The sequence below is a fragment of the Aquarana catesbeiana genome, linkage group LG05 (assembly GCF_042186555.1).
Source record: "Aquarana catesbeiana isolate 2022-GZ linkage group LG05, ASM4218655v1, whole genome shotgun sequence".
NCBI classification, from domain to species: Eukaryota; Metazoa; Chordata; class Amphibia; order Anura; family Ranidae; genus Aquarana; species Aquarana catesbeiana.
In genome coordinates this window covers 202,727,479-202,743,604 of record NC_133328.1, presented here as the reverse complement: position 1 = coordinate 202,743,604, position 16,126 = coordinate 202,727,479, and the positions used below count along the sequence as shown (strand labels likewise).

Genomic DNA, 16,126 nt, shown 5'->3' with positions numbered 1-16,126 from the left:
TAAAATGAAGACACTTAAACAGAGAGACTCCTCTGTTATTCTGCACATTACAGAACAGATATTGAACACGCAGACATTATAAGTGTCACTTATTAGTTGACAGCGTGTTAACCAGTCCAGGGGCAGCTGTCTCCCTTATTCCTTGAGTCCCAGAATGGTTTTGGAGGTGTCTTTATACCACATGGCATTTGCAGTCTGCACTATCATACTACTATTTTTTTTTTCTTTTACAGATGTGTAGATTATATTTTCATTTACTTTTTTTTTTTTTTTTTTTTTTTTTTAAATGGTGCAAAACTGGAAAAAATAAAAAAGTGCTTTTTCCTGTACTTTTTTCCCCAGACACAACATTTGTGAAATTTGTGCACCCCCAGATACTTACTCCCAAATCAAAAGTCACATTAAGTGGGATGTTTATGCAACATAGTCAAATGTTAACGCTCAAATTGAAAGTTTGCATATTACTTTATCCCCTGTACTTGCATGTGCCGATGTCATCGGTGCATGCACGCTGAAGCAAACTGAAGCAATGGCACGTACGTTTGCCTCAGTGATTGTGCCATTACTGGCGGGAGTAATGTGACCGCAGCTCTGGCCAATTACAGCACCGGAGCCGCGATACCCAGAAGTAACCCCCGGGAGCGATGTTGCCGGCCAGTGCTGTGTACGGGCACCGCAGCGAGGGCTTTGATCTCAGGTGAGTATTACATAATGAGCTAGTATGCCATGCATACTAGCTCATTATGCCTTTGTCTTGCAGGTGTTAGTTTTTGTTTTTCAAAGTGGGTTTACAACCACTTTAATACCACATTTTAACATACACAGGGGAAAAAATTAATTTTACTGGCAAAACAAAACATTAAAGTGTTTGTAAAGTCTTAATTTTTTTTTTCTAACATGTTATACTTACCTGCTCTGGAGAATGGAACTGCAGTGTTGCCCCGATACGCCACCTCTGGGGTCCCATCAGTGCTCCTGGTTACTCCACTTTTCCAGGCACCCCTATAAGAAACAGCTTCCTATGGGGGCACACGTGCGGGCTAGGCTGCCTGCATCCATAGACAAACACAGCATGGATCGGCCCCGCCCCCATCAGTAGCAGGGGCCAATGAGTGAGAGCAGGGAGAGAGCAGCTAGAGATGGCCACAGAGCTGGATCAGGTGATGACTCGAGTGAGGGCTGATGAGGGCACAAATTAGCACAATAATGACTTTCACAGGTTTGTGATCACTAAAATTACAAATGATATTGCATTGCATCACTTGTACAGTGAATGCAAATATCCAGATCATCAACACGTCATTGCTGGGTCCTAGGTAAAATTCTGGGGGGTATTTTTAAAAAAAAAATATCTATCCATGGTATATTTTACTTTTTTCTACTTTTTAGGTCACTTAACTCCCAAAATACTGTGTTTACAATGATCTGCTACAAACACTCCTGTAGAGCACTGTGTAGTAAGCCAACAATAGATCACTATGGGCATAATCTGTTGCTGCAGAGAGAGGCCAGTAACAGCTGCTTCAGCTCTATACCAAGCCCCCATACTTGGAGAAAGTGCTGTGAAATCACGTGTGATATCACTTTACTACATAATAAGATAAATGAATGGTTACAAAAGCTCCTTTGGAGCAGTGTGTAGCAAGATCCAAAATCTAGGAGCTGGAACAATTAGCTGGTAGTTCCAGCCTTAAGCTGTGCTCAGACTCTCCATGGTGATGGAACAAATACCCATTGCACCAGTGCTATTTTAAAATGCCACCTAGGGCTCAAGTGGGTAAAGAGGATGTAAGGTCAAAAAACTTTTTTTGGGGTTTTTTTTTTTTTTTTTTGTAGAAATTGGAAAGGTTACAACTTTTTTTTTGTCTGAGATTCACCCTCACTACTAGTTTATTGTCTCTGATATAGAAAGATACAGAAAACCAAAATGAAATGTTATCACCAGAATAGTAATTGGAGATCGGAAGCAAAGGTAAGTCTCCCCAATGGAAAACAGAATAAAAAAAAAAAAGTTTTTGTTTTGTATGCAAGCATAGGTTTATTGTTATTTTATATAAAAAACAAAAAAAACAAAAACAAAATTACCATTTAATATTTTGTCCCCCCAAAAAATGGACGTTTAGTTGACATGCATTCCCATGCAGTAATGCAAGGGTGTTTACTACAGGAAGATGGACACTAAAAAACACAGCTTCTGGGTCTAGCTTTGCTGCTCCCATGATGCCAATTTTATATTTCAAACATTTCCCTTTCACTTTGCATAATCAAAAATGTGATTTAGAACACACAAAAACTTACATAGATGCCTGTTAAAATGTACATATTGTGCATAAATACATGCAGTAACTTACATAAAATATGTTTGTTATGAGTGTAGTGTGGGTAGTAAAAGGGCTCTAAAATGTATTTGGAATTGGGGATTTCCAGCATGCATGGAGATACTTTTAAAGTGGTTCTAAAGGCAGAAGGTTTTTTATCTTAATGTATTCTATGCATTAAGATATAAAAACATTCTGTGTGCAGCAGCTCTCCTAATACTTACCTGAGTCCCATCTTGATCCAGTGATGTTGCAGGAGAGATTTGGATGTCCAGGACTCTCCCACCTGATTTGCTGAGACACAGCGGGTGCCATTGGCTCCCACTGCTGTCAATCAAACTCAGTGAGCCAATGAGGAGAGATGGGGGGGGGTCGAGTTGCGGCTCCGTGCCTAAATGAACATACAGAGCAGAGGCTCGAGTGCCCCCATAGCAAGCTGCTTGCTGTGGGGGCATTCAGGAGGGAGGGGCCACGAGCGCAAGTGAGGGACCTGAGAAGGGGAGGATCTGGGCTGCTCTGTGCAAAACCATTACACAGAGCAGTTAAGTATGACCTTTGTTTTGTTTTTGTTTAAAAATAACAAAGATTTTAGTATCACTTTAAAAGAAAACTAGATATTAAGGTGAATAAAAAAAAAAAAAAAAACTTTGAAAAAAGAAATGCGCATAAACCAAAAGTAAAAATTACAATTATTTGAATTGTAAGAAGCAGCAGCTCTACCGCGAGATACTTTTCACAGTAAATCCAAAATCACAATATATCATTTAGCACAGCTCTATATATTGAGATATATTCAGGTACTTAGGCTGTCTTCTTTAGCCACCATGAGCAGTTTGTATATAAAGATAATCAATACCATTAATAAAACATCTCAATACTATAAACTGAACAGAAAAAAGATAAGCCTATAAGAAATGTATAGGTTTCCACATTTTACCATATTATTGGCCCAAGCAATGAAATTCCCTCTCCACTTGATGTTTGTTATATTCCCTTCTCCTTCATGTAGGACGGTTGTTTTCCATCGGTTCAGCCAAGTTCTTTCATATAAGAGTAACTAGAACAAATAGAGATAAAATGCATGAATCTGTAACACTATATAATGATGTTATTTTTGTCTGGAAGCTTGCCAATAATCACAACTATGTCACAAAAAGAATGGTTTAATATTTTAGCTAGGCCCTGGCTCTGAACATACATTCTGTCAGTCTTAACCCAAATTTCAATTGTTCCTCATCTACATATATTTGTTGTCATGCCTTTACATAATAACAAGTAATCCTTGTTTACCTTCCAATCGTATGTCAATGCTCCTCCAAATGTCAAAAAGTGCACCCATAACTTTCAATCAGTCCCCATCCAAGCAGGCATCAGTGTCTGTGTCAGACATCAGATCCAGGCATCAAAATTGATACCTTTATATTTGCACCAAAAGTTAATTTATCAGAAATGATTTTAGGGGTCTACTCTCTTTTTCTAGGTCCAAAACCTCTGTGTATTATTTGGTCCTAGAAGAAGGAGGTGCTTCTAAGAAACATGTCCAGAAAGATGAACTGTTAGTGCATATGAAAAAGATCTCACATCCAATATTCAACTGTATTATTTTAAGTGTGCAAAAATGGCTACATTCACAGCCTAAAACATCAGAATCAACCCTCAATGTCACCCAATTCAGAGCTTTGAACTTCATTGATTAACACAGGCTCAAAACAAATGCAACAGTTTTCTATGTGCCCTGTTCACACCATACATGTACAGTGGTTTGTAAAATTGCAGCATGAATAAATCTTTGCTGGCTATTACCACTAAAATTCAAGTCAAGTCAACATTTTACTCTTTTTATTCTCAGCGTGTAATGTAACAAATTACTTTTGACCCACCTTCTATGTGCCTGACAGGTGTCAAATGGTATCACAGACAACAACGCAAACACTTTTATAGTGAAGTGTGAACCCATTTGAAAGTTTTATTTTGCAGTCTGTGTTATTAGATTTTTTTTTTTTTCCATTTGTCATCACTTCCTGTCTTGAAAATAGCTATCACGCAAAAAGTAAGTGGAAGTACTCTCAATTGGGACACATACAGCAATAAAAAGCTGACAGATTAAATTTCTTCACCACTATCAAAAAATGAAAATGGACTAATTACTGAAATCCATACTAATATACTCGCTTCTTAGGTATATGCAGAAAAGTTGGAGGTAGAGTCGAACTACGGGGCGGGCCCACATCCCAATGACATAAATCAAGTGGAAAAGATGTTCCCCCTTAACGGGACTTTAATGGTCCTAGTGATTGAAGAATCAATCACAATATGCGATACACAAAGTATAAGAAAAAATTGTAGAAAAATATATAATTTTATTAAATACACACATTATAAAAAAGGAATCTGTACATGTAAACAAGATAAGTGGCTGAACAACATAGGAGTCAACATGGCAAAGACTGTTATACTCAAGTCCTGGACTGCCATGATTGGGTGATATGGCGGAGTCTAGGGACCACACCAAATATCCGTCATATCACCCAACCATGGCAATCCGGGACTTATGAGTATACCATAGTCATTGCCATGCCATGTTGACTTTTATGTTGTTCAGCCACCTATCTTGTTTACATGTACAGATTCCTCTTTTATAATATATGTATTTAATAAAATTATATATTTTTCTACATTTTTTTCTTATTATACTTTGTATATTGCATATTGTGATTGATTCTTCAATCACTAGGGCGATTAAAGTCCCAATAAGGAGGAACATCTTTTCCACTCTTAGGTATAACACTAGACAGAAATACAGTAAAATACACATCACAGCATAAATCAACTAGATGCCTGAATGCCATGGTGTCTTCAGAGATATTTGGTTAAATTAAGTAGCTTTTTATGTTTCTTGGCTTTTCAATCAAAAGATATTGTACAATATCTTTTACTCATCTTCTGTACATTTACAGTGGGGAAAATAATTATTTGATCCCCTGCAGATTTTGTAAGTTTGCCCACTTACAAAGAAATGAAGGATCTATAATTTTTTATCATAAGTGTGATTTAAATGACAGACAGAATATCACCTAAAAATCCAGGAAAAAAAAAAAAAAAAAAAAACACAAAAAAAAAGCTATAAATGAAGTTGCAGTTCTGTATGTGAAGAAAAAACAAATTGCAGATGCTCAAAGTGAAAATATGAAATTTTGCCACAAGATGGTGCCAGAGTACAGCAATTAAAATCCACAATGTCACTTGAGCAAGTAACGATACACATTTTCTATGCAGCACATAACACTGCAGACCTACAAGGGTAACATCTTGTAATTTTGTCTTTGTCCAACTGTGCTCATCTTGTGGGTGTACTGTAGACAGCACTTACACCCATGGGTGCCTGAGCAAAATCATTACTGTGCAAATGACTTTTGGTCAGATCTTGTGAACTAAAGGTTTTAAAATATTGGTTCCATTTCACAGGGGTCATGGTCAGAGGACATTTCATGCAAATTGCTAAAGTGTTACAACTCCAGAAATACAAACTGATAGAAGAAAATTAGTGGAAGAGAACCCATATTTTACACTGACAAAAGGAAAAAAAAAAACAAACAAAAAAAAACAACTTTTAGCTTTTAAACTATAAAACTGTCACAAAAAAAAAAAAAAAAAAAGTGTTACAAAGGCTTATGGAATTCTCTGGGAGGGCACTGCTTGAACAGCAAGCTTTTTCATAGCATGCAGAGAGTTCTTTAGAACACAATTAAAGGCCCTTTAATGCTACTTGTCGGACGTTAATTATTGGTTAAAAAAAAACAATTGGTAATTCTAATATTAGAACACCTTTTTTTTATTTCCATCTTGCCTGAAGAGATAATTACACACACCAAATTTCAACCTTGTACTCATGTCCATCTCTTCAGCTAGATTTATATACCAGGGGGTTGGACAAAAATATGGAAACACATGATTTGTAGGTGTGAAAGTGAGAACATTACAGAAGTGACATCGGAAGTGATTTAACATTCTTTTGCTTCCGCTGTGTGATGAGAAATCCAGCTAACAGGCTGGATGCCTCACTTTCATAATTTACTGTGTGCGCTGCTAGTAATACAGCATCATGTCAGTTTCAAAGAAAGTTTCAAAGAGGGCAAACTGTTGGTGCTCCCTTAGCTGGTGCCTCTGTGACTGAAGTTGACAATTTATTTGCAAAGGTTATGATGGCATATGCAGTTTCTGGGGAAATGCTGTCTGATAAGCATAAGCACGGTCAACATGGTCAGCTGACCAGGATATTGCACAGGATTTTTACCTGAAATAAGAAAACTGCAGAGCTCAATCTCAGTCTCCCAAAGCCCATGTCCACAAAAACTGTGCGGAGGGAACTCCTTAAGCAAAACATTCATGGGTGAGCTGCAATTACCAAAGTGACTGATGATATTGCTCAGAAGAGGAGAGAATGATGCAACTCCCATAAATCATGGACTATCGATAAATGGAAGACTAATATGGTCCGATCAAGCTTCACATTGTTCTCAACCACCAGACGTGTTTACGTTTGGCGAACACTGTCTAAAGCTTACGACCAGGACTGTCTTGTGCCAACAGAAAGCATGATGGCGGAAAATCATGGTTTGGCCAGCCATATCTTGGTATTTTGCAGGTGCCATCATCACCTTGAAAGGTAGAGTCACTACCAGCAACTACGTACACATTTTGGCCAACCATGTGCACCCCATGTTGCAGACATTCTTTCCGGAAGACAGCACCATTTACCAAGACAATAATGTTCCAATTTACACAGCAGGAATTCTCAAATCACAGTCTGAGAAGCATGTAGATGAAGTCTTGCACCTTTTTTTTTTATTCTTATAACTAATCAATTGAGCTTGTGATGTGCTAACGACACTTTATGTTGAAGAATATCTTGAAGACTCCAGATGGTGACGCTAGTCACCTTTGGTTCATTTCAGTACTCACTTCTACTGGGCCACCACGTCATTTTCAGTGCACCACCCTCTGAAACTTTTCAGTTGTGTAGAGTCCTTGGTGTTAAATAAATCTCTAGAATCTACCAAGTCTTTGACATCCTGATAAAGAAATTAGTCTGATTACAAAGATATAACGTATAAAGGATCAAAATGCAGCGCTAAAGTAAAACAAGTTAACAGGTGAATATAACAGTCCATAGAAAAACAATGAAGAGTAGAGATGACGTGAAGCCTCCACCAAACTTCAGTGTGCAAAAGGAAAGCACACCACACCCACGTGCTGCCAATCTGCATACCAGAAAAATATGAAAAACATGCGATGTAATCATATGATGCAAAGGCTCAACAGTAACTCCGAATGGCACACTCCATCATAGACAGCCAGAAAATGGGAAAAGCCAGGTAGTCACATTTTTATCCGTAAGTAGACTACAATAAACGCGTGTGTTTTACCTATATGGGCTTCACCATTATTGCTTTCTCCTTACTGGGTTATCCTGCTGGTGACTGCACAATCCATTCATCTTCTCATGTGAATCCTGATGTCCTGATGATATGCGACTACCTGGCTTTTCCCATTTTCTGGCTGTCTATGATGGAGTGTGCCATTCGGAGTTACTGTTGAGCCTTTGCATCATATGATTACATCGCATGTTTTTCATATTTTTCTGGTATGCAGATTGGCAGCACATGGGTGTGGTGTGCTTTCCTTTTGCACACTGAAGTTTGGTGGAGGCTTCACGTCATCTCTACTCTTCATTGTTTTTCTATGGACTATTATATTCACCTGTTAACTTTGTTTTACTTTAGCGCTGCATTTTGATCCTTTATATGTGTGTTTGATGAATCAACAAACTATGCTGGCTGCTAATCCTTTTTTTAGTTAACGCATATTTGTTCACCCTTTTTTTTAAGGATATAACGTAGGCCTGGATTCACTCTTGTGTGATGAACTCTTCAAGAACTCTCCAAGATGGCTAAAACAGGAAACTTGGAATGTTTTCTGACATGACCATCTGCCAACATATTTTGAATGTGATCTGTAACTTATTTGTTGTTTATCTATAGTGTGACATACCATACCTGGCAATCTATCCCAAATCAGTTAGTATCTTGAATTTAATTCATTGGTTGAGTGGCAGCCAATGGAGGGATTGGCAGAAAAGAGTAGCAGACGCTGAGCAGTTTGTAAGGTGGATGAGCCTGGCAGCAGCGTTCACGATAGACTGAAGGGGAGATAGACTATTTAAAGGTAAGCCAGCAAGGAGAAAGTTGCAATATTCGAGGCAGGAGATGACTAGGGAGTGGATTAAAAGCTTTGTGGTGACAATGGTTAGGAAGGGGCGTATCTTGGAAATGTTGCGGAGGTTGACATTGGCAAGATTGGACAGTGATTGCATGTGGGGCCGAAAGAATAGTTCAGAGTCCAGGATAACACCTAGAATCTTGGCGTGGGGGGAAAGGTTGATATTTGAGCCATTGATTTTGACAGAGAAATCAGGGAAAGAGGCATTTGGGGGAGGAAATATGATGAGCTTGGTTGAGTTTTAGGAAGTGATGTGACATCCAGGCTGATATGTCTGTTAGTAAGTTGGTGATGCATGAGGAGACACATTGAGTGAGCTAGGGGGTGGAAAGATAGATTTGGGTGTCGTCAGCGTAGAGATGACATTGAAAGCCACGGGAGGCAATCAACTGACCCAGGGAGGAGGTGTAGATTGAGAAAAGGAGAGGTCCAAAAACAGAATCTTGAGGGACCACGATGCAGAAAGGAAGAGGAGAGGAGGAAGTAGAGTCGCAAGTGACATGAAGGTGCGATGGGATAGGTAGGATGAGAACCAGCGAAGAGTACAGTCACAGAGACCAAAGAAATAGAGTTTTTTTGAGGAGCAGGGGGTGGCCACTGTGTCTAAGGCAGCAGAGATGTCCAGGAGAAGAAGTAGTACAGAATAGTGTCCATTGGTTTAAGCTGTTAGTAGGTCGTTTGCGGGTTTAAGGAGAGCAGTTTCCGCAGAGTCTTGAGGGTGAAATCTGGACTGAAGGGGATCAAGAATTGTTCATAGTCAGATAGTCGCTCAGTCAGTTGTAGACCAGTCTTTCAAGGAGTTTGGAGGAGAAGAGGAGTAAGGGGATGGGGTGTAGGTTGTTAAGATTGGTGTGGTTCAGTGAGGGCTTTTTAAAGTAATTTTTTTTTTTAAACAAATATGTCATACTTACCTGCTCTGTGCAAGGGTTTTGCACAGATCAGTCCCGATCCTCCTTTTCTGGGGTGCCCCAACTGCGCTCCTGGCTCCTCCTGTTCATCGGGTGCCCCCGCTGTCCATAGGCTCACCCGTGCGGGTGCGCTCACGAGTCCCGATGCTGCATCCATTGACACAGACAGTAGGACTCGGCTCCGCCCCTGGCTCCTGTGTCAATGGATTTGATTGACAGCAGTGGTAGCCAATTGCTCCTGCTGCTATCAATCTATCCAATGAGGACGTGAGACAGCGGCTGGGCTCGTGCTCGTTGCTGGAACGATCGGGCTCAGGTAAGAAAAAGGGGGGTCTGAAGCACAGAAGGTTTTTCACCTTAATGCATAGAATGCATTAAGGTGAAAAACCTTGTGTTTACAACCCCTTTAAGGATAAGGATTTAAAGGGTAAGTTCACCCTTTTACTAAAAATTGAAAGGTGAACCATCTACAGTACAAATATACCGGCCACTAGAGCTGCACGATTCTGGCCAAAATTAGAATCACAATTTTTTTGCTTAGGATAAAAAGATCACAATTCTCGCGACGTAAAATCTTTCACATTATACAAAAAAAAAAAAAAAAAAAAGGGCTAACTTTACTGGTTAGATTTTTTTAATTCATTAAAGTAATTTTTTCCAAAAAAATTGCATTTGAAAGACCGCTGCGCAAATACAGTGTGACATAAAATATTGCAACAACCACAATTTTATTCTCTAGGGTGTCTACTAAAAAAATGATATATGTTTAGGGGTTTTAAGTAATTTTCTAGCAAAAAAAAAAAAAAAAAAAAAAAAAAAAAAAATGATTTTAACTTGAAACCAACAAATGTCAGAAAAAGGTTTAGTGTTTAAGTGGTTAAACTTTTTTCACTTACACAGGAAGTCTATTCCATTGACAAACTGTTACAATGTTTATACTTAAGATCAACTGATAAAGAATGTTTTGTTTCATGGCAGACTGCCGGGTTTTTCTCTTCCTTTCTTTTGAGGGCTGTGGAAGAGCAGAGAGAATTCTTTGCATAGAAAGAATTGTGAAACACTTTAGTCAAGATCGCGATAACGATTCTTGGCGATTAATTGTGTAGCTCTACTGGCCACTGAACTCCAAGTACAATATTTCCTCTGCATTGGTGTTCTCAGATGGAGCTGGGATAGCACTTGCTATTGCAACCATTCTGATGGATGCTCACTATCAGCAGCACGGAGTGTTACATCTATACAAAAACACCAGATATAAACAAACCTGTCATAGTTACCTTCTCTGTGCAACGGTTTTGCACAAAGCAGGCCAGATCCTCCTCTTCTCAGGTTGCAGCGGGGGAGCTGCATGCAGAAGAATTTTTTTTATTTACACTGCCACATACTGTAGAATGCAGTAAGGTAAAAAAAAAAATATCTGCCTTTATAACCACTTTAAGAGCAACCAAGTGACAGCCACTAAACTCTGGTTTTAAAAAATAAGCTATTCAAGTATACTGCATATGGTTATATTTTTATACTATATATACACTTTATACTATTTGTACTATACTATTGCTCCCAGCCTCCTCCAAATCTCCTTTTGCTGTTATGTGCCAGCTTCTGGTTAGAGTGTGGCTACATTCATTCTACCTGGTTCCACTGTACAGAGGGAAAGCCATCCTCTCTTGCTCACTGCTGAGATGGACTAGGGACTATGGACTATTGGTTGTGCAACCTGCACAGAGCAGTGCATATGACCACAAGTAAGGTGCATTGCTTGTCCAAACAGGAGTGGAAAAAAAAAGAAAAAAAAAAAAAGAGAGGTTTGGAAGCTCACGGAGGATGTTACAAGGATGCAGAAAAACACAGTAAGAAATGATTTCAAAATAGATTACAGGATCAATAAATAGTGGATGTGAATGGATTATTTTTGGTAAATAAAGAATATTTAGTGTCACTTTTCTCCCAATAATGCATTGCTTTGTAGACTAATATCATGGTGCCCTTATTATTGCCACAACAAGCAATGTCTGCATCGTTCCCAGCTCGGTAGGAGCAAACAGATTCAAAAGCCAGGGGAGACTGACCGTTTGGATAAACATGATCCTCACCAGTCGGCTATGATTTTTGAATTTTACCATGCACAACAGATTCAGCCTTTACAGCAACAATCCTGACTGCCTCTTTTCATAAATTGGATGATTCTGTGTAGACTCTTCAAAACCAAATACACGTTTAAAGAATCAGACTCTCCCTAGTCTGCCAGAGTCACAGATTGATTCACTTATCTCTGTTCTTGACATCTCATATTAAATATGTCCCTGAGATAAAGTGATCTATACCTTCTTTATAGTAAACAAAGCAACTATCTAAGAAAACTCACATTGGCAGATACGGTCCCCTGCATCCCATCCCATCCCCACACACAAATACACACTTTTGCATTATCAGTTGACGATGGTGCCTATGACATTGTGGTGCAGTTTAGGCACTTTTTATGTGTTTTAATGTGCATTTTCTGTATGCATTTTTCAGGTGGAGAAAAGTTCTCTGTGCAGCTTTAGGCATTATAGTAAACCTTTACCTTTCCCACGCAGGGTAGAGCAACAGGTTGACTTCAATGCCATCCTCCAGCTACTTATGCCTACCTTCCCCTCGCTTCTCCTCTGCTCTGTTTGACTGCTGGGAATAAAGAGGAGAAGACCAATGTAAACTGTGTCAAGACTTAAAGTGGTTGTAAACTTCAGACATGAAATATGAACAAAGCATATCCCTCTATATTATGTACTTGTCTCAAGAGTAAAGCCTCGTACACACGATCGGATTTTCACCGGGGAATTGTCTGTTGGCAGACTGTTTGCCTAAAAACCAACCATTAGTACGCTCCATCAGACAATTGTTGTCCAACTTTCCGCCAACAGGGAAAATTTTCGGCAGACAACAGTCTGTTGTCAGATTTTCGTATTGTGTGTACACAAGTCTGTCACACAAAAGTCCAAAGTACAAACAGGCATGCTCGGAATCAATGCTCACCAAACACGGCATTAGCAGAAGGTGCCCAAAGGTTTGTGCTCAAGAGCTGAAATTCCAGGTAGTATGTCACTATGTTTGTGTTTGTTGACTGACAATTGTGTGCCATTAGTATGAAAGACCAGTTCCTGGCACATGCCCTTCGGACAAAAGTCTGACGCTCTGTTGGCCAACAATCTGATCGTGTGTACTAGGCTTAAGTATAATTTTTGCCTGTTGCTTCGTTCCTCTGCTATCAGCATGAATCACTTCTGACAACATGTCCTGTCACCAAGAGAAAAACGGCGACAGGAGAGGGATCTCCAGCACAGAGCCTGTGACTGACAGCCTCATCTCTGATTGACCTGTGAGAATAGAAATTAGGGAGAGGCCACAGCTAACTTGGATTTTAAAGAAGCTGACTCTGGGGATCTCATGCAGATCTTGCTTTCCCTTACCTTGAACAGGCATGCCACTGTCACCAGAGAAGCCTAAACGCCAGTCCTGTATGTTTTTTTTTTTTAATCAATGACTCTCTGGGCAGATATGTTTATTGCTTATTCTTGTAGCCCTAATGAAGGGGGAGTGGTGTTGCCCAAAAATGTGTAAGCCATTTTTTTTTTTTTTATGGCACTTTTTTTTTTTTTTTATCAACAATTAAAATTACCTTGGACTCTTATCCTATTTTGGCTTGGCACTGCTTTTTGTATCTCTATAGTTTGAGCTCTTGGGGTAGTAAAGCCGGGATCATGATAAAGGTCCCTGGGTCTACAAAATTAAAAATCAAGTCAAAGGAGGCAACATTTTTCTTTCTATTATGATCGGCTCCCTTTAATCACACATGGATCTGCACATTGTGAACTAATAATGGGACATGTGGGATATACTTAAGCTATAGAATACATCTGACAGGTGACCATTTAAATGTAAAGGATGCTTTAAATAAATTATGAAGCAAAGTACTTATAATGATTATCCAGGTTTACCAACCTACATTACATGGACACGCTGTTGTATAGGAAATGGTTTATGAGTTGTTAGAATCCATTTAAAAATTCTAAACTAATGGATGTTGACTGGACACAATTTATATAGCCTGCTACAAGTGGTTAATGTTTTATTCCCCATCTAATGGGATATATAGATTTTCTGCTTATTGATATTTCAAAACAGCTACATTATCAATTCATTTTCTGCATAGATTTCGGTGCATTTGCGCAGCAGCAGTTACACAATTGTATTTTTAGTTTATGATTATGCATATTGATGTTAGTCATTTTGCCCAGAACAGCAAGACAAAGCAGCAAGGTACCCAACAATAAAAAGAAAAAAAATCAGCCCTACATAGCACTGACTGATCCTCCAAATGCTTTCTAAACTTCATTTTCCTTGGCTCACCCTATGCAGTATGTCCATAGTTGCTGCATTTACATACTTGCAGCTAGAGTTGAAAAGTTACCACTTTACGTCTAATACTAATAACTAGTCAGGATCGTCCAATGAACCTGTTATATCAGTTAAAAACACTGGAAGTGTGGATAAAACGACCGATCCAAAGACTGAAATTGCATTTATCCATTAAATCCAGATTTTTGCACTTCAGCAGGATGTACTACAGCACATGGCACTGCAGCCAGACGGTGGAAGTGTACATCTTGTAGCACTGTGGAGATTAAATTCAAGCGGTAGGTGTGTTTACAAGGAGTTGTGCCAGTACAAGACTGTATTTTAGGGCATGGCAGCCCACTTTTACTACCCCCCCCCCCGTCCCTCTCACACTACAGCGCAGGCCTTAATTGCGTCCATGTACGTCCTCCCGAGCATGTGCTGTCGGTGAGACTCAGCTGATCACAGATCGGAGTAAAGGGCCGATCCTGACCCCTTACTACGTGATCAGTAGTCAGCCAATGACAGCTGATCAAGTGATGTAATCAGCCTTTTTTCCCTCACACGGAGAACCGATGCCACATCTGTGCCCACCAGTGCCAACTGCCAGTGAATATCAGTGCTGCCAACCAGTGCCACCTATCAATGCCCAGTGCTGCCAATCAGTGCCCAGTTCCACCTATCAATGCCACCTCATCAGTGCCCACCAGTACCCATTAGTGCAGCCTATTAGTGCTCATCAGTGCAGCCCATCAGTGCAGCCCATCAGTGCTCAAGGATAAAAATTACCTGTTTGCAAAATTTTTACCAAACAATCAAACTTTTTTTTTTTCCAAAATTTGGTATTTTTTTGTTTAGCAAAAAAGTAAAAACCCCAGCAGTGATTAAATGCCACCAAAAGAAAGCTTTATTTGTGGGGAAAAAAATGATAAAAAATGTAATTTAGGTACAGTGTTGCATGACCGCGTAATTGTCATTCAAAGAGTGACAGCGCTGAAAATTGGCCTGGGCAGAAAGGGGGGTTTAAGTGCCCAATAAGCAAGTGATTAAATAAATGGAAAGTTCACATGTACTTTAATTGCCCATGCAGGGGGTTTCTTCCACACAAAATCCAAACAATGAAAATGCAGAGGCACCTGGCTCGCTTGTTGACAGCACTGCTGCTCCTCTTACCAGTCCTTCTGACTGTTGTCCAGAACTCTTGGATCACGTGGCTCTCTTAGCCTTTATTCACAGTGCTCTGCTGCAGGGCCCACTTCTGGCCTATGAATTGGGGTTCTCTTGACATCCGATAAAAGCCGACCTGACTCCTGGAATGAGACCTCCCATTTCATAGCTGCTAGCTGGGGCACCTCTACCCCCTCAGTGAGCCCCTCTAGCTCTAGGCTTTTGACTGGAGCTCCTCTGACCCCTCAGTGAGACACTCTGTCTCTTGGCTACTGGCTGGGGTCCTCTGACCCCTTGGTGAGACACTTTGTCTCGTGGCTTCTGGCTGGGGCCCTCCCAGTATGGGAGATGGAATGGTCTCAAAACGAGACGATCTATGCCACTGAGGGCAAACATTGGCACCCCAGATGTTTTGAAACTACATTTTCCATGATGCTCATGCATGTTGCAGTGTAGCTGAGTATTATGGGAAATGTAATTCCAAAAAATCTGGGGTGCCAAAGTTTGCCATCACTGCTCTAAACTATCCTCAGACCTGAGTATATAACGACCCTGCATACCTGTGTACTCACACAGATTGCAGGCGTCTTGCAAAACCCAGACACAGAATTTAAAGTTTCGATCCAGAACTACAGAATCTGGAGAAAGCCAAAAGATGCAGCTTTCTCTGCTCAGTACATACAGTGACAGGGCCTCTGTCACAATTTGTATAATACTGTAAATGTCAAATACAATTACAGCAATAAAATAAAATCACTCTTTAGCCACTCAGATCGGAAGACTTTCCCCTTAATGACCAGGCCATTTTTTGCGCTAAGGCACTGCATAGCTTTAACTGACAATTGCGCGGTCGTGCGACATTGTACCAAAACAAAATTGACAACGCTTTTTTCCCCACAAATAGAGCTTTCTTTTGGTGGTATTTGATCACCTCTGCGATTTTTATTTTTTGCTCTATAAAACAAAAAAGAGCGACAATTTTGAAAAAAACAAAAAAACAAAAAACAGTATTTTTTACTTTTTGCTATATTTATTTTTTATTTTATTTTATTTATTTCAGGTACTTATATAGCGCCG

General features: G+C 39.7%; 1 protein-coding gene across 1 annotated transcript in view; it reads right to left on the bottom strand.

The window, feature by feature from the left end:
• The window catches only part of VPS41 (VPS41 subunit of HOPS complex), a gene marked incomplete in the record, with an annotated part of 438,130 nt that overhangs the window by 259,292 nt on the left and 162,712 nt on the right, over positions 1-16,126 (bottom strand). Inside the window, 1 exon segment of the mRNA XM_073630486.1 lies at positions 3,256-3,375. Within this exon segment, the coding sequence (XP_073486587.1) occupies positions 3,256-3,375 (120 nt within the window).